Consider the following 17684-nt stretch of genomic DNA (forward strand, 5'->3'; position numbering starts at 1 on the left):
CTGATTCGCTGCTACCGATGACTTCCCAGCGCGGTTTGGAAACAGATTTCACATCGCTTTTCTGTCTCTTTCACGTCGTTTTGCTGCTATCGGAGGATCAGTTTTTTTGTTTTTGTTTTACGATGTCATACTGCCATGTTTGAGTTTTAATTTTCTCATAGAAAAATGTATTAAGGATGCCTTTTTTTTGTAGATTTTTTTTTTATGTGATCAATTTTGACTTAATGTGATTTACTGCTCTATTCCAAAAAGGTTCCTGTTTCACGATACCTCATGCTTCTCTTAGCCATGTGCAGACCAGGCGGTCAGGCTCCATCTGACCCGCGGCCTCCTGCTCCGGCAGACACGCGGACCGGGATCCCGAAACGGGCCCGGCGGGGTGGGCTCCGGGCCACGGTCGTGCACGCAGCCCAGCGGCCCCGGGGCCGCGACCGCCCCCTTCTCCCTGCGCCTGTGATGCCGGGCTGCCCGCCTGACCTGGGACGTGCCACCATGTTAGCTTTGACAGCCGGATCGTTCTTGACGTGTAGCTACGAAAGTTGCGTCATTATATTATTATTATTGTAACAAGTGTGTCGTCACGTGCCACCGCGGTGCTGTGCTGCAGGACTCAGTCACTCCGGATGAGCGGAGTCGCCTCTGGACTTGGGGAAAGTGCCAGTGTCGCCTCTGCGCGTACGTGCCCGTGTTCTGTCCCCTTCATTGCCGCGGCACGCTCGTTCAACAAAGACTCCGGATCTCAGTGAGGCCCACTGACAGTGCCGTGCACCCGACTCGCCTAGCACGCTGCCAAACCCAAAGGATTTGCACCACGGGCGGCCCCTGCCCGGCTGGGTCAGCCTGGGTGCTCGCTGGCCACCGGCCCCGGCCCGCCCCGGCCCGCCCCGCCCCTGCAGGAACACCGCTTCTGCTTACCTCAACCGTTCTGGCTGCAGCATCTCTGTCTGAACCAAACGGGGTCCTTGAGGGACGGTCTGTCCTCGTGGGGGGGGTGGGGGGTGAACGTGGTGTGCGCTCGAAGGCCAAAGGCCGGGGGCAGGTCTGGGGAGCACAGCGGAGTCTGTCCTGTGACCAGCAAGGCTGTGAGGGTCTCTGGTGGGTGGGCACTTTGGGTCTGCGTGTTTTGGTTGCACACTGTGGCACACATGTAACTGGCACGTTTCCAGCAGAAGACAGAAGACGAACATGAAAAGTCTAGAAATAAAATTGGTGAACCCCCAGTGCAGTGCCTGGTTTTTCCTGGGGCGGGCAGGGAGCCGGGGTTCCTGGGCGGGGGGATGGCAGGCGGGCAGGGCCTCCGGCCTCGGCACCGCCAGCACGTGGGGCCACACCCCCTGTGTCATGGGGAGCTGATCTGTGCACTGCGGGGTGTTTGCCTGTACCCGGGCCTCCCCCCACCGGATGACGGGACGGTCTCCATTATCACAACCCACGACGGATCCTGACATGGCCAGAGGTCCCCGGGTGATCCGGAGGGAGTCTGTGATGATCTCAGCTGGGGGGACATCGGGGAGGGGGGCTAGAAAGAGGTCGGGACCCCTTGCATTGGCGGCTCCCAGCCCACATCTCCCCAGCACCGCCACAAGGCTATTTGCAGATAGGAAAATAACCTTTCTCTAACCCCTGGCGCAAACTTGCTGTTTGTTCTCGGTGAATCACTGCCCCGGTCCCGAGGCACCCCCCAGCTCAGGGAGGACAGCAGAGCGTGTGTTTGGGCTTCGGCCCGGTGGCCTTTCACATGGACCCAGTGACCTGGGAGGCCTTGGACACCTGTGACGTCTGCCTGGGCTTCAGATGCACGTGGCCGGCCTCGTTTCCAGCCCGACGTGGGGAGTGGACAGAGAAGGTGCCAGCAGGCCTCAGGGTCGGCTCCATGGGGCCTGGGCCTCTTCCCAGAGTCTGGGGTCCCCAGTGTGTCCTCAGCCCCCAGACTGTCAGGTGGTGAGGGCTCAGGAGGGAAGCCAGGGATATCACTCCTTGTCAGGTCAATTCGCCGTGGCCTTTATGAGGCTCCTGCTGTATACAAGCCCTGCCCCTTAGGGTGCCCCTCCTCCCAGCGGGAAGCCTCCAGATGGGCTACGCACCGGAGCACCTGGAGCAGGTGGGTGCGGCGGGACCGGGACTGCTGGCTTCCCCACAGCAGCCCTGTGCCAGGCAGGTGCACTCTTGGGGCTCCGAAAGGGCCTCTGACACAGCAGACTAAGAGGCGGTCAGAGCCAGGGGAGGCACCCAGCCCCAGGGGCAGGCCAGGGCTATCCTGAGGAGTGGTTTCGGGGAGCAGAGGTAACAATCTCACTGCGTCAGGTTCAAGCAGAAATCGGGGCGAGCAAATGGGGGAGCCAGGCCTGCAGAGCCCTTCCGTGGGTTCCGTAGAAAGGCAGAGGCGCAGATGGGGGGGGGGTGCGGAGGCCTGGTGCAGAGCAGTGCAGGGGGAGGAGGGTTCTGGAGTCCCCCATGCCCTGTCTCGGGTCTTGGAAGACCCCAGGAAAGGACTCTGTAGACCTTCCCTGGCAAACCACCCACCCTGTCCCCTGGTGGGAGGTCTGGCTGCCCCAAGCATCTGCCTAAGGTAACAGCCAGCCTTTGAGGGACTTCTGAGACCAAGTCGCCCCCTGCTGCCCCTCTCCCAAGCCGGAAAGCCTGTCCTTGCTGGGTCCCACCGCCTCACCTGGGGTCTGCCCTACCTCCCAGCCACCTGTGCCCAAGCCCTCTGGGGCTTCTAGCTCCTTCCAGCTCCATCCAAGGTCCTCAGACCTGAGCCAGCTCTCCCCTTCACCCCTGTCTACCCCCCGTCTGAAGTGCCCTCCCCTTCTCCCCAGGGGGTGGGGGGGGTGCAGGTGTTCCCTCCCCTGGCCCCGGCAGGTGGCTCTGGGAGGTCTAGGAATCATGATACCTGGGTGTTCCATGATATCTGGGCTATGAGCCCTTGAGGACAGATGCCTCGCTGGTCCTTCTCTGCAGCCCTAGTCCCAGCCTGGAAAACGGTAGGTGCTCAGAAGTGGGAGCGGGAGCAGAACGGAAAGGGCAGCAGGCGGGGGCCCACCGGCCAGGCCCAGCTTGCTTTGTGAGCTGCAGAGGGGCGGCCCTGCCTGACCCAGGGTGCAGCGGGCAGACCCCCACATCATGAGGACACGTGCAGAGCTGGAAGGCGAGTCAGGTCTGCAGCAGTGGGCACTGCTGGGCTCCTAGGGGCCACGGCCACAGCCACCGCGTCAGGCTCCCAGAGCTCATCTGAGCCCAGCGCCCCAGGGGGCCTCCTGGAAGCCTCGCTGCCCGTGCATCTTGGCTCTGCATTTGGTGAGGGACGACGGTCACACCACAGGCCACTCCCAGCAGCGGGCACCGCAGCATGGGCTCGAGAGGGCACACATGTTCCCCGGGGGCTGGCGGCGTGAAGCGTGCGCCCCGCACACTGGACAGGCCTCTGCAGCACACAGGGCTCTGTCATCCCAGGAATGCCTTTGATCAGGAGTTTATGCAGAGGGGGCTGCAGCCCGGGGCTTCTAATCCGTTCCCACAGCCCCCTGGCCCGCGGCCCCCAGCCCTGAGCCACACTGAGGCCCAGGGCAGACAATAGCCGGTGGACGGTGGGCGGGCAGCTCCAGCCTGGGCCTTGGGGCCCACATCCGGGGCATTGTCACCGCCACTCACAGGGTCACGCAAGGAGGGTGGGGGAGAGGAATACGGAGCCCTGCTGAGGGGGCCTCAGTCGGCCTTGAGCCTCTCGGAGAAGGCTGGGGCCACGAATCCTTTCCATTTTCGGCTACGGGCAGTGGAGATGGGCGGCTGTCTCCACATGATCTCCCTCTGAGCTGAGCGTCCCGGCCCCTGGTCCCCAGTCCCCGGAGCATGGCTGGCCAGTGCTCCTTGCCCTGGTCCAGCACAGGGGAATCACAGCTCCCGCTCACCGAGCACAAATGGCAGAGCAGGCAGGGTGCTCAGGGCCCAACACAGTCCCTCCCTAGATCCTGAAACAACCTGGTGAGTGGGCCCTATGTTCTCACAGCTACAATCGCCGCCTTCTCAGCCAAGGGCAGGCAGTGTCTACAGAAAGGGTCAGAGCGAGGGCCCGAGGCTCTGCTGACCACCGGCTCTCCGCCCCACTCAACAGCGCCCTGGGCAAAAGCAGCCACGGGTGACAGTAAATGGATGAGCTCGGCCATGTGCCCGTCGGGCCTTGTGTGCCCAAATGGGCAGTGGGCTGCTCGGGGGCCGAGGGTGGCGGCTTTCAGCCTCCTGCCCCAGAGGCGGAAACCAGGGCCCAGAGAGGGGCAGTAACTGGGCCAGGATCACACAGCCAGGACACGGACCGAGCCGGACCCAGGGCCAGATCTGTGTCTCTGGAGCCTGTGCTCCTATCTGTCGGCATGGCTGCTTGTCCCTCTCTGCCCCTCAGCCCCCCGCCCAGTTCCTGCTCTTTCTCTCAAATAAATAAATAAATAAAATCTTTAAAAACAATTTTTTTTAATTTAATAAACAAGTAAAACGTAGGAAGCCTTCAAGTGGCTCTTTTCACCCAAAGGCCAGCGCCTGCACTTCGGGCCCAGCTGCGCCAGGAGGCCCAGGGGTCGAGGTCAGGTCCCCCAATAGCCAAGGCTTCAAGTCAGCAGTCCCTGAAGTCAGGCCAGCGTCTTGGTCGGTGGGCCTGGAGAAGGGCAGCCAGGCGCACTGGCGGGGGAGGTGTGAGGCAGCCAGTCGTGTCGAAAGCTCACACACACTTACGGGCACGCAGTACACAAGGTGTTTTGGAGGAAAAGACCCAGGGGTTGGATCTCGGCTCCGCCACCTTCCGGCTCTGTGTCTTTCCCTCTCTGAGCCTCGACTTTCTCATCTGAAAAATGGGGATAACTGTGTCTACGAGAACACAGGCTTGGAGGAGGGCAGGGTGTTGTCTGCACCTTGCTCAGACTCTGTGACCTGGCCGAGCCCAGAACAGGGGCTTAGAAACCTCAGTTCAGTGAGTGCTTTGGGGGGTGAGGGCTCCAAGGTCCGAGTGTGTGTGCTCCTTAGCACGGTGCCCGACACAGTCACTACTCTGTAAAGGCCATCATCACCCCATGCGTCATCCGGGTGTGGAAGGAAAGGCCCCAAAACCCAGCAGCCCTCCGGGTGGCAGCAACAAATGGACCAGTTCTCGTTCTCTGTGCCAGCCCCAGTCCCCTGCCCGGTGCTGGCTGCTCTGCTCTGCGGCTTGGGTGAGAATGACCCCAACCCCAGCTCCAGGACAGGAGCTGACGGGTCAAACCCAACAGCACATCCGCCCCCCAGGGGTGTGGGGTTGAAGGGTGGCAGGCTCAAGGGTGAATGTGAAATCTAACAGAGCCAACGAGACATGGAGAGACATTTTCTGAGGCTTCTGAAAGACAGCCTCCCCCTCTCTTCCTCAGGACTCCCGGGACTGGTGTGGCTCTTCCACCACCCCGGGGGGCTGCTGCGGGCCACGGGGTGCTCTGAGCTTGAGGCCAGTCCTGCGGCAGAGCAGAAAGAAGGTACCAGCTCTCCGGACAGCTGTTGGACCAAGCCTCTCCTGAAGTGAGCTCCCTTTTGTTCCAGGAGGCAATCACTGTCCTCCAGTATGGGCTTCATGTCATTTGGCTTTCAAAGATTCCTAACGATGACAATTTCCATGTGTTTTCTACCTTTTCCAGATTTAACAATATAATCCCCAATATAAACGATGAGGCTGAGTTCTGGAGGCTGAAAGTCTGAAATCAAGTTGTGAGCAGGGCCACACTCTCCAGTACTGGTCAGCACCCCCTCCGGCTGGTAGCTGCATCGCTCCGATCTCGGCCCTGCCTTCGCACGACACCCCCTCCCCATGTGTCTCCTCTCCTTACGAGGACAGTCACACTCTCCCCATTCAAGTATGACCCGTCTTAACTTACGCCTGAATCACATCGGCAAAGACTACTTCTGAATGAGGTCGTATTCACAGGTACCAGGGACTAGCAAGGCGGCGTGGCTTTTTTTTGGGGCGGGGGGTAACAATTCAACTGGAAACAGGCGAATCTGAGCTCTCAAGCTGGGGGGCGGGTTCAGTGAGCACCCCGCCATTCTAGGGGCACTCCCCCACTAGAAACAGTAGATGCTCAGTGAATCCTTGTAGAAAGGGTGGAACCAACCCGTCACTAAGGCTTCAGTGAGCAAGCATTTCCAGGGCTCTTGTGCTCCCTGGCGCCTCACTCTTGAGCAGTGGAAATGGGGTCAGGCTTGCGTATCGCCCAAGACAGCACCTCTAGCCCCGCCACCCAAGGCCCAGCTGATCTGCTACAGGGCCCCAGACAGACATGGCCAAAGTGCTGTCTCCACAGGGGCCCCAGAGGGACACACCAGCAAGGGCCCTGATGCCAGGGGAGGAAGGTTTTATTCAGAAAGGAGGCAGAAGTCCTTGAAGCGTTAGGAGTGACTTTCCTTCTCGGACAAGGAACCTGCAAAGCCCCAGCTGGGCCACTTGATCACACGGACTTGGACTTGCCATCCAGCCTTCCGTGGCAGGGCCCTCAACTACAGGACTCCTGTCCTGTTGGAACTGGACACCATGCCCACTTGTCTCTGGTCAACCGTCCCTGCTTGGTGACTTCAGTTTCCGGAGTCAAAGACCAGCTTCCCACTTCATTCAGGACTGTGATTACTGTAGGAATGAGGATGACCTCACAGGGTAATTAGTTTCCAATCTCTCCAGATTACGCTGCTGTGAGAGGCATGGTCTGTGGGGCTGAGGTCAAAGGAAAGCTCACAAAGCAGTAGGGAGGGTGAAGGGCACTTCTTCTAGGAAACCCTCCTTGCCCACCTTTCCCTTCCCTTATTCTCAAAACCCCACTTACAGGCTCTCCAAGTGCCTCCAAATCCTTTTCTCATCCTGGGTGGAGAAAAAGCACAGTGAATATGAAACAGAAAGTGAACTGTGGCCCCTTCCTAGGACGGTTCGGCCTGTGCACAGGCATTGCCCTTGGTCCCGACTCACATTCCAGAATTCGATGAAGCAGCTCCAGGGGAAACGTTTTCTCCTAAGTCCTAGGTCAGCGTTCTTTCCCAGCAGCTGCTGGGGGGTGGCTGCTAAGGGCTGAGCCGCGTCCCCCCAATTCCGACGTGGAAATCCTGACCCCCAGCACCGCAGAACGTGGCTGCGTGTGCAGACAGGGTCTTTAAAGAGGTGATCAAGGTAACATGAGGTCACCGGGGTGGGCCCTGATCCAGCATGACACAGAGACACGCGGAGGGACGACCCCATGAGGACCCAGGGAGAGCACGGCCGTCCACACACGAGAGAGGCCTCAGGAAGCTGCCTTGCCCGCGCCTGCATCCCGGGCTTTGGCCTGCAGGACTGGGGGGCAGTGCTCGTCTGCTGGGTGAGCCTCAGTCTGGGGTGTCTGCTACGGTGGCCTGCGTGGACCAACAGTGGCACAGAACACGCTGGGAGTTTCCAACGGGGAGGAGGGAGCAGGCCAAAGCCTTGGGAAACCGATGTTTTTGTTCCATCAGAAAGGAACAAATCCCACACCGGAGAGCTCCCAAAGTCAAGGCCAATCTGGACAAAGGTCAACATCCAAGAGCAGTAGGTGCGCAGGACGGGACTGGGACAGGGGAGAGCGAACAGACACCGTTCCTGCGAACGACAGAAACCTCTCCCAAACAGCCTTGAACTAGCAGGACATTCATCAGCTCATGTAACGTGAAGTCCGAAAGCAAAGCAGCTCAGGGGCTGGCTGTCAGCGGCGGGAAGCCACCAGGGCCAGGTTCTCTTCAGCGCTCCGCTACATGTGCCCAGGTGTGGCTTCGTCCGGAGCCAGGTGTCAGCCGCCTGTAGTAACCCCAGGTGTCACTTCCACGGGACAAGTGATTCCAGCACACAACTTCCAAAACAGATATGCTCTCTCTTCAGAGCGATACCACCTTTCCCAGAGGCCCCCCAAAGATTCCAGCACTGCTGTGAGAGGCATGGTCTGTGGGGCTATGCTCTCTCTTCAGAGCGATACCACCTTTCCCAGAGGCCCCCCAAAGACTTCTATCCGCTACCATCTCCTCGGCCAAAAGGAGCCATGCGTAGGCCTGAGCTCGTCACCGCAGATGCCATCACTTGGGACAGAGCAAAGGAAGCGCTGAGGTGGCCTGCTGGTGCCGTAATCGGGGTCTGTCGGAGGCGACCAAAGGTTCCTGGAGACCAAGTCCAGGCGGGCACACAGAGGTCAAGCCCAGTGTCCAGAGGAGAGTTCTGAAGGAGCTCAGTGAGGCAGCTCCATGACCTGTGGCTGCCCGCAGCTCACACAAACCCTGGGAACAGGACAGGCCAAGACTGGGGGACAGAGAGGGAGTCTGGCGCAGGAGGGATCCATTGCAACTGCTGACAGGTGGCTGGGCCAGGGCCCTCGAGGAGGAACGGACCCCTGCTCGAACATCACGGAGCACGGCTCTCTCGCAGGACCCATGTCTACCACACATTCTGATAAGACGCGTGGACAGAAACGCAAGAGAAAGCAGCAGCGTGGCCCACTCCTGCGCGCCCGCCCTCGGACCTAGATCCCAGCTAACTTGGAGTAAGGAATAAATTTGCTGGGTATCACGTTATAAATGCTCCCAGACAGCCTTTAGCTTTAAAATGGGCTATTTATTTTTCTCTCCATTTGTAAAAGGAAACCACCACCACAACACAGACCTTAGAAAACACAACAATCCACCAAGGAAATCCACCACAGCCGCCCCCTCCTCACCCCCCTGCCCGTCCCACCCACGAGGGATGCCCACCGCTGGCCTTTGAGGCCGCAGGATCCGACCAGGGGGTCGGCGCCGTCCGCAGCCGTAAGCACACCAGCTCCCGGGAACTCCGGGGCCGAGACAAGGGCCGTGCTCGGGGATGCACACGCCAGCGGCAGCGCGCCAAGACCAAGCCCCAGTCTCTTCCTCAGCACACTGGCCAGGGCAACCCAACGAGAGGGAAGCAAACCCCCAAACCCCGCTCATGCAGGCTGTCCGCACCACCAGCCTGGACAACACAGCGGCAACTGCTCAGGCGTTCCAGAATGATGTTAGGAATGTTAAAAACTGGAACAGATTCACAGTTAATGCCTTTATTCACTTCACACATGACTTTCAGACACGCTGCCTCAGACGGGAGCAGGCAGGACCTGCCAGCAATATGGAGGGCGCCCCCCGGAGGGAGCACACGGGGACGGGCAGAGGGACGCCCAAGGATCACGGTGGGAACCACCTGCCCCATTCATCCATAGCTCCCCGTCGATACAGATGCCTGCAAAGTACAGGCAGAAGAGATACGCAGTACCCTCAACACAAGGCTCCCTAACTCTGCAGAGATAACAGCAGCCCAACATGTAGTCTTTGGCCTAAAGTATTTCCCCCCTTAGCCATGTGAATGCTGCAAAGCCCCACCCCCACCCAGAGACAGTGCGACAAGCGTGTCCCAGCTCCCTCTGAAGCCCCTCTCAGCCAGATGCCATGTCAGCTGTCCAGTGACTCCCTGTGGCTCCACAGAGCACAGTGGGGACCCATGCACCCTAGGCCTGACAGCAGCGAGCAACTCTGTGGCTGTGAGCTCATGTTCCAGAGCAGGCAGCACAAGACGGCGGTGACACGGTGGTGACAGGTGGGCGGAGGATCGGAGTCCGAGCTGGTCCCCGCGGGCCGTCCCCGCGGGTCTCGGTTTCCTCATTTGTAAAGTGGGAACACTGAAGGGATTACACAGAACAGGGGAACGCATCACCCAGCGCCGGCACGTCCTCGGGGTCAGTGAATGGCAGTCCTGGCACACCGCCCACCAACTCACGTCACCTCAACCCAGGTGCTCTCAGTTTCTAAAAAACTATTCCACTAAGCACCGAGTCCAGGCTCGGGGGTCAGGGTAACCCTAGCCAGAGCCACCCCCAGTCCAGAACCAGCCAGGCCCGCCCAGCTGGAGAGGACCACCGGCCAGCGACCCTGGATCGGGAGCGAGTGGCCTCATGAGGGCTCTGGCAGGGAGTCACTCAGACTGCGGAGCAGACAGGGCCCAACAAAGGCCGGGCCTGTGTGGAGGGGCCACAGGGGGCCCCCAGGGAGAAGGAAGCCCTCTCACTGGCCACACTGGGGCCCCCCCACAGAACAATGAATACTCCATCATTGTTTCGCCTTGAATCACATTCTTAAACAATTAACATACGGACATCTGTTCCTTGATGTTCCGTCTTTGTTCATCTGTCATCCTCAAAATGAAAGTCCGGAACCTTCCACACTAATCTTAAAGTCCGGCTGAACATTTAGTAATGAACAAAGCTGAAAACACAAAAGAAAAAAGATGAATTTTTTAAAATCTTATTTATTTCTACTGACAAACTAGAACAAAACCTTCTACCTGCAGCTTTTCGTGTCTACGACACCAACCCCTAAAGAAGTTCTAACGACTGTCCGTTCTCTAGGCCAGCTTCGGTTTTCTTAAACAGAAACACAAAAATGACGTGCTTCCGTGGCCCACGCGCAGGGCACACGCAGCCCTGAGACCACAAGCGACGTGAGTGCCTGGGACTGTGCGTGGCTGGCTCGGAGAAAGGCTCTCCTATCAGAGAGAGAGGCAGTGGACAAACCTGTTTAAATTTCCCTCTAATTTTGTCTAGGTCCTCGTGAAGTTTATCGTAAGTAGGGTCATCGTAAGGGAACTTCTGAATCATTCCAATCAATGATTCTAAGGCCTTCATCTTTTTGCTGTAAAGCACAGAAATAAAAGCTTTTAGTCTTCTGTACACAGTGGGCTCTGCTTACGTAACGACGATCCGCATCACTTACCTGAAAGCCGTGGGTGTGCTGAGCATGCCCGGGTCCAGAAGCCGGATGAGTAATTTTCTCACTACACACAATAATATTTTCCTAGCAACGTGCTCGCGCCCACACCCCGCGCTCAACATCAGGTGCGTATCAAGCTTACGGAGGTACCTGTATCCCAGCCAGGGAGCAAGCGACCGAGGCAACCCGCCGCGACCTCCCCTAGGTCACAGACGTGGGAACAGGCAAAACCAGACAAGAACAGAGCGCTGGGGCACGATCAAGCCTGCTGTGGGCCGGGGATTTTCCGGGACCCAGAAACATCACGCTCACAGCCTTGGGGAGGTCAGCGGCAGGTAGACCAGCAAGGCCCTCCCTCCAAAGGGCAGGAACCGGTGTCTGGGTCCAGTTCCCTCTCCCAGGAAGGCAAAGCTCTGCTGGGAGGCGAGGGGGCTCCAAGGCACTCGGGTATTTAACTTCTCTGTGACGTGCAGACTTAACAGCCACCTCCGGGCTTTCAAGAGAAGTAACCTCCATCAAGCCCAAAACCCAGCCCACAGCAGGTACTCAGTTAAGCGTTAAGTCTCCTTGCTTCCCCTGGACCCTGGAGACCGGGGCTCGCACCTGGGGGTGGGGAAGACCGTTCCCAGATGTGCACATTGGGGAATGCACCGTGATCCTGACGGGCACCCTCCCCTAGACCACACTGGGTCATCGGAGTGTCAGAAGGATGCTAGGTATTGATTAATGGGAATCCTACAGAACTCTTCCCCAGGATGAATCCAAAGCAACCAACATCGCCTAAGAACCGGCTCGGAACCGCTGCTTTTAGGTACACGAGGAAGTCTGCCGATGGCAAGTCGGTTTACGAGAACTACGACGGCTACCTCTCTGAGACAATACAAACTGTAAAAGGTCAAAGGAAGTAAATTAAAGCAACGAAGCACTCAGTTTCCAGGGCGAGGGAAGGCAAATGCCAACATGTGGAAACGGCTGTATTCCAGCATGGTAAGAATACCACCCACTTTTAACTTGGCAAGTAGCAACTTATTCTTCTGTGGTCAGTGAAACTACTCGAAACACACCCGGCCCGTCACACCGTCAAAGTCAGTGCCTGTCAGGAGGGTGTGCCCGCTCCCGGCTGATCCACCAACACGGACGGCGCCAGAGCTCGAGCTCTGCCACGGCCAGACGCTGGTCTGCACACGGCTCCACCAGGCTGCTGGGGGGGTGGGGGAGGGGTGGCACCTCGGACTCCATCAAAAGACACGGCCCTCTGATGTAAAGCACCGTCCTCCAGTCTGAGATATCGCCTCCCGTGGCTTCTCTGGCGTTACAAGCCCCTTATTTTACTGAATGCAGATCGGGCTTTTCCCTTACTTGGAACATAAAGAAGCAAAAGACCCTCTATCAGCCTTCGACCATTATTTTAAAATTATCCTACCATAAAAATGCAAAAAACTGACAACAGCTCCACAAGACAGGCTTCTACGTTGTGTTCTAAGGAGACCGCGAGCTGCGCTGGTGGGGGTGGCCGCGAGGTGCCAGACGGCTTCTACCAGTCCCGAGCCCTGGCCCGGGTCCTCCTCTAGCTGAGACAGACAGGGCGCGTGGCTTTAAGAAATGAGGGAGCCCCTGCTCGGGGGCCAGGGTGGCACCCCCTGGGTGTGAGACCCTCCGGCCACCGTGCAGCTCTCCTGCAGGAGCCAGCACGAGTCAGTGGACAGGGGGAGGCTGAGAGAGAGCTCCAAGAACCACCTCTGCTCATCCTCTCACAGACCGGCCGGGGCAGAGAGCCAAGCTCAGCTGTGACTGCCACCCAGTGGCGCCACAAGTTGCCAAACACCATCCTGACCGCTCTCTCAGTCCTCAGAGGACCATCCCTACCCTGGATGCGCCTCGGCTCCCGTACACATCTGGTCCCCTGCCAGTGACTTGTGCCAATGGAGCAGCCCAGGGACTCAATCGAGGTAGGGCAGGCCATCTCAGCATCACTCACAATCAGCTGCGAGCACTCCCGTCCTCGAATACAGAGGCGCCCAAATGCTAGAAATTCAAAATATTTCAAATAAGATGACGAGTCAATGGGACAGGGGAGTGCCACCTTCCCTGCTGTCATCCACTCTCCTCTCGGGCCCCTCCCAGGCCAGGTGAAGCCAGCAGACATCAGAACGAGGCAGAGCCCCAGCCAAAGCTGACTCTGGGCTCCCAGGAGCAGCGCGACGCCAGGCCATGTGTGCCTTTCACTTCAGGCTTCGTTCCCAGCTTAAGAATGAAGACAGATGTGCCCCAGGGTCCCTGGGGCTTCAGCAGGTAGCACATGGCGAAAACAGTCTAAAAAGACTACAAACGATCCAAAAAATAGCTAGCATTTACTCAGCGCCCCCAAGTACCAGACACGTGTCACACACACACCGACTTCTCTCACCAGCACACCTAGCTGGGTGCACGAAAAACCTAGCAACAACACAGCCACCACTTCTGACCCCAGTCACACCAAGCCCACTGCACTGTGTTTACTAGAAGCTCTGGGGAAGATGAATGAGAAGATAAAATCCACTCCAACGTTATTTTACTGGCAGGCGATCTAAAATCCACTTGGTGTTCTGATGCCTGCAGGGAAAAGGCAGAGGGCTCCAGGGAGGCTTGACAAGTAATAACACATGTTCACCAGACACGGAAAATGAGCTCTGTGCTATTTACAATTTCCTGTGACTATCGTGACCATATTGAAGTTTGGTCTATTTTCTCCATGTGATAGATGAGGAAACTGAGGCACGAACTGTCCAAAGTCAGAGTAAGCTATGGAACCACACTCTTGCTCCACACAGTGAAAAAGAAAGAAGTCTTAAACTTTACCTGTCTTTCTCAGTGGCACAACTGTGCAGGAGACATCTCCAAGCGGAAGCAAAGCCTTGATAGCACCCGATCTGTGAATTTACAAAACAGTTAAGAGTGAAATTAATAAGCAACAAGCTACACTGTATCTAATTATCAAGCTCTCGAAACTAAAGTGGGACGGAAGGCAGTGGTGCTTCTCATGCCGCGGTTCTGGGAGCACCTGCTAGGCATCAGACCACAGGAGTCAGGTGGCCAAGCCTTCAGCAGGGCGGCGGCCACCTCCCAGAAGTTCCCACTGGCCCTGCTCCTGGCCCTGCATGTCCCATGTGGTCCCCTCTCATGCAGCGGGATGGCCCGCGTAGCCAGAACACAGGAAAGGCAGCGCATGGCTTCTGAATTTAGGCATAGCGGACATCACTCCTGCCTTGCTGTCTTGATCACTGGCTCAACTGTCATGAAGCCACTCAAGCAGCCCTACTTTGCAGTCCACGTGGCAACAGCAGCTGTGTGACTGAGCCATCTCAGAAGTGGCTCTCCCAGCCCCAGGGGAGCCTACACATGGCTGCAGGCCTGACTCCAGCCAGCACTGTGTGGCCCGGAGCCAGAACCACCCAGTCCAGCTGCTCCTGGACTCCTGCCCCTTGGGATGTGTGAGAGATAATTGGATGTCGGAGGCGCCCCCAGTTTACGGTGACCCGCTCTGCAGCAGCAGACATCTACTGCAGTCCCGACTGCCACAGGCTCTGCCATTCAGAGCTGGTCCTCCGTAGTGAGGGCCCATTGAGGGCAAAGGGAAGAGAAGACGACTATGGCTTTCAGGGGACTTCAGTGGGAACGGGTGACACAGGGTAAGGACTGAGGTGGCTGGATCACTGTGATACGCCAGCATAAACTGAGGTGGCCGAGGACCGGCTTTCTCATTCCCCAGACCGCACCACTTCATTCCCTCTAGGCAGGCACACCTCAGAGGGATGCGGGTTCGGTTCCAGACCACCGCAACAGACGAACTGCTTGGTTTCTGGGCGCATATGAAGGTTAAGTTTACACTACACTGTGCTCGAAGCGGGTACAACAGCAGTACGTCTACACAACAACGTACGTACCTTGGGTAAAAAATGCTTTATTGCTAAAAAACACTAACCATCATTGGACTCTCGGCGAGTCATAACCACCCATCACCAAAGTGAATATAACAATATTGAAAAGGATTGAAACAATGCAAAAATTACTGAAGTGTGACACAGAGACAAGAAATGAGCAAATGCTGCTGGAACAATGGTGCTGACAGGCCTGCCCGGCACGGGGGTGCCCAGACCTTCCAGCCGTAAAAATCACAGTGTCTGCGGAGCGCACGGAGATGAGGCGGGCTTGCACGGCAACATGCTCTGTCGGTCTGGACAAAGACTGTCGCTCCAGCAGCTTCCTCCAGGCCACAGCCATCTATCTAAAGAGGCCTCAAGTTCCAGCTCTACCATACTGATCACCACAGCAAATTATAAACTACGAGTGAAAAGGACACACTTCTAAAAATGGGGGGGGGGGTCCCCCACTTACCTCAGATCCAATTTTGGCTCCATGTAACGTGCCATACTGTCTTCCTTCGATGATGCCCAAACTGTTGCCTTCTTCATAGCCTTCCTGATATCCCTCCCCGTGAAACCTGTGATGGAGAAGCAAGCTTGCTCAAAGAAACAGGAGAAAGAGTGTTTTTCCTGGAAAAAAATTTTCTCTCCCATATTACCCAGACTCGGCAAGACAAGACACAGTAGAGTAGAAACAGTACCAAATTTAAGTCAGAAAACATAGGTCACGGGGCGCCTGGGTGGCACAGCGGTTAAGCGTCTGCCTTCGGCTCAGGGTGTGATCCCGGCGTTCTGGGATCGAGCCCCACATCAGGCTCCTCCGCTATGAGCCTGCTTCTTCCTCTCCCACTCCCCCTGCTTGTGTTCCCTCTCTCGCTGGCTGTCTCTATCTCTGTCGAATAAATAAATAAAATCTTAAAAAAAAAAAAAAAGAAAAAGAAAACATAGGTCACAATCCCAGGTCTACCCCTCAGTCTCTGCTGGCAAATCACCACACCTCACGAAGCCCACTCCGCCTCTTCTACAAGGAGGGGGTGGCCGAATTCGTGAATCCCAAACCTGGTAAGATACCAGAAAAACATGGGAGAGTTTTAAAGATACAAATTCGAGGGCCTCAGCCCCTGATACTCAGGAAGTCTGGAGGAAGGCCCAGGAATCCACTTTTTGAAACCCCCAGTTTGCAGCGACTCCAGTCTGCAGCCAGGTTAGTGGGAAGTTCTGAGTCTAGCCTACACGACTGTGTCAAGTGCTTCAACACACTCCGCCATATACACAGGGCTTTCCATCACAACTCAGTACACCAGCAGGGAGAAATGCCATCAGATCATCACAAAATATAGGAAGGCAGTGGTGCCCGGAATATAGGAACGGCTGGGACTCAACAGTGTGAGTGGGACCATCCTAACCTGCAGTCACCAAAAATAGAAGTCTGCTGGAGCCCCCTGTGAGGCAGTGTATGCCCCCACTTATTGGCTGTGTGACCCTGGGGAGTGATCCTGCCTCCTCATCTGTAAAACAGGGTGGATAATAGGATCTAACTCACAAAGAGGGCTTAAACAGTTAACCGGGATACAACACTGAGCTCACTGTTGGGTTCACACAAAGCTCTAAATAAATGTCAGCGGCTGATGGTTAAATGTTCGCTCTCTTTCACGAATGATGTCTATTGATGTCTCAAGTGGGCCGGGCACTGGAAGATGGCCACAAAGCAACTCGTGGGTCGCCACCGTCACAGCCCTAGGCACTCCCCAGGGGCTCTAGAAGGAGAGGGATGACATCTGACACATTTATCAGCATGTCCATGAATGCTGCCGTATGTCCCACCAGTAAGGAACAAGGAAAGGGGGCAGCGCCCAGATGGCAAAGGTCCGTCCCACCCAAGTACGGGGCGTCCCGGAGGAAGGCAGTCATCAGGCCGAGCAGATGCTCGGGGCCGCCCCGAACCGGGAGGCGGGTCGGGGGAGCAGCTGGGCACGTGGCGATCCGCCGAAGAGTAAAGCAGCGGCCACAGCACCTCGGCCCCACACGTGTCCGCGACCCCAGGGCGCCCCCCACCCGACGCCCGCGCGCGCGGCTCACCAGGCCCGCGCCGCTTCCAAAGCGAGAGAAGACGAAGGCCCGTCCCCGCCCCGCCACCCACCTCTCGTCCGCCATCACGATGGCGTCGAACATATCTTGACTCCCGGCCATGGCGGCTCCCGGCCCGAACCGCCCTGCCTCTCGAGCTCCGCAGCCCCGCGAAGACACCGCCACCCACGAGGATCGGGTACCCACTCACCGCTTCTGCGGAGGCGAGGCCACTTCCGGAGGCGGCGGCGCGGGGCAGGCCGGGTAAGGACGGCGCGCGGGAGGGCCCAGCTGGCGCCGCGGGGCTCGGACGCATGCGCGCCAGGGGCGGGGCCGGCGAAGCCGAGCCTTGCCTTCGCCGGAGGGGGGGGCGGGGAGGCTTAAAAGTCTAGGTGGGACATCCAGGTGAGCTTGCAGGTGCAGTTTATCCACAAGAGCCGCGGAGGAAATCACGAAGGGAAAACCAACATATTTTACTACGTGAAAAATGCACACTCGTGCACGCCGAAAGTGGTGATAACATTAAAAGCCAAGGAACGATCTGGATGTGTGTTTGTCCTAAATATTCTCAACTAAGGGAATAATGTGTCTGGTTTATAAAGAACTTACTAAAAAGGATAAGCAATGGGTGCATCCTAACAGGGGCGAAGAGATGGGCCAAAGGCTTGAGTGCGAATTCACTGGTCAGGCAGGCAGAGGGGAGAAGGGGGTGTCTGTGCCCGTGACCTTGGAACGTCACCTCCAGGACTTGCTCTGATGTTGGCTGCAGCACGGTCTGCCCATGCACCCCGAGGACTCCAGCAGCCGCCAAAAATCATGTTTGAGGCAAAAGTGAAGCCATACAAAATGTTCCCAATGTTCAAAGGAAAAAAAAAAGTTTACATACCCTCCAATCCCAACTACATTAAACAATTACGCTCTTAAAAAGAATGGAAGTGCACCGAAATG

The 17684-nt window shown here is 57.2% G+C and overlaps 1 protein-coding gene across 6 annotated transcripts in view; it reads right to left on the reverse strand.

Annotated features, from left to right (window-relative positions):
- LTO1 (LTO1 maturation factor of ABCE1) overlaps window positions 1-16941 on the reverse strand; it is a 104309-nt gene extending 87368 nt beyond the window's left edge. For 3 of the 6 annotated variants that reach the window (XM_040639586.1, XM_040639587.1, XM_040639585.1), the window contains exons 1-3: window positions 16810-16941; window positions 15142-15247; window positions 13606-13676 (exon numbers count right to left, since the gene is read on the reverse strand). In XM_040639586.1, coding sequence (XP_040495520.1) covers window positions 13606-13676; window positions 15142-15247; window positions 16810-16859 — 227 coding nt within the window. In that variant the 5' untranslated portion in view covers window positions 16860-16941. Of the gene's footprint in view, window positions 1-8588; window positions 10264-10297; window positions 10690-13605; window positions 13677-15141; window positions 15248-16809 lie in introns of those variants that run through there. The other 3 variants (XM_040639584.1, XM_040639582.1, XM_040639581.1) reach the window with 3 other exon arrangements.
- Window positions 16942-17684: the final 743 nt, after the last annotated feature.

Source organism: Ursus maritimus, unplaced genomic scaffold (genome assembly GCF_017311325.1).
Source record: "Ursus maritimus isolate PB19 unplaced genomic scaffold, ASM1731132v1 scaffold_23, whole genome shotgun sequence".
In the NCBI taxonomy this organism is placed as follows: Eukaryota; Metazoa; Chordata; class Mammalia; order Carnivora; family Ursidae; genus Ursus; species Ursus maritimus.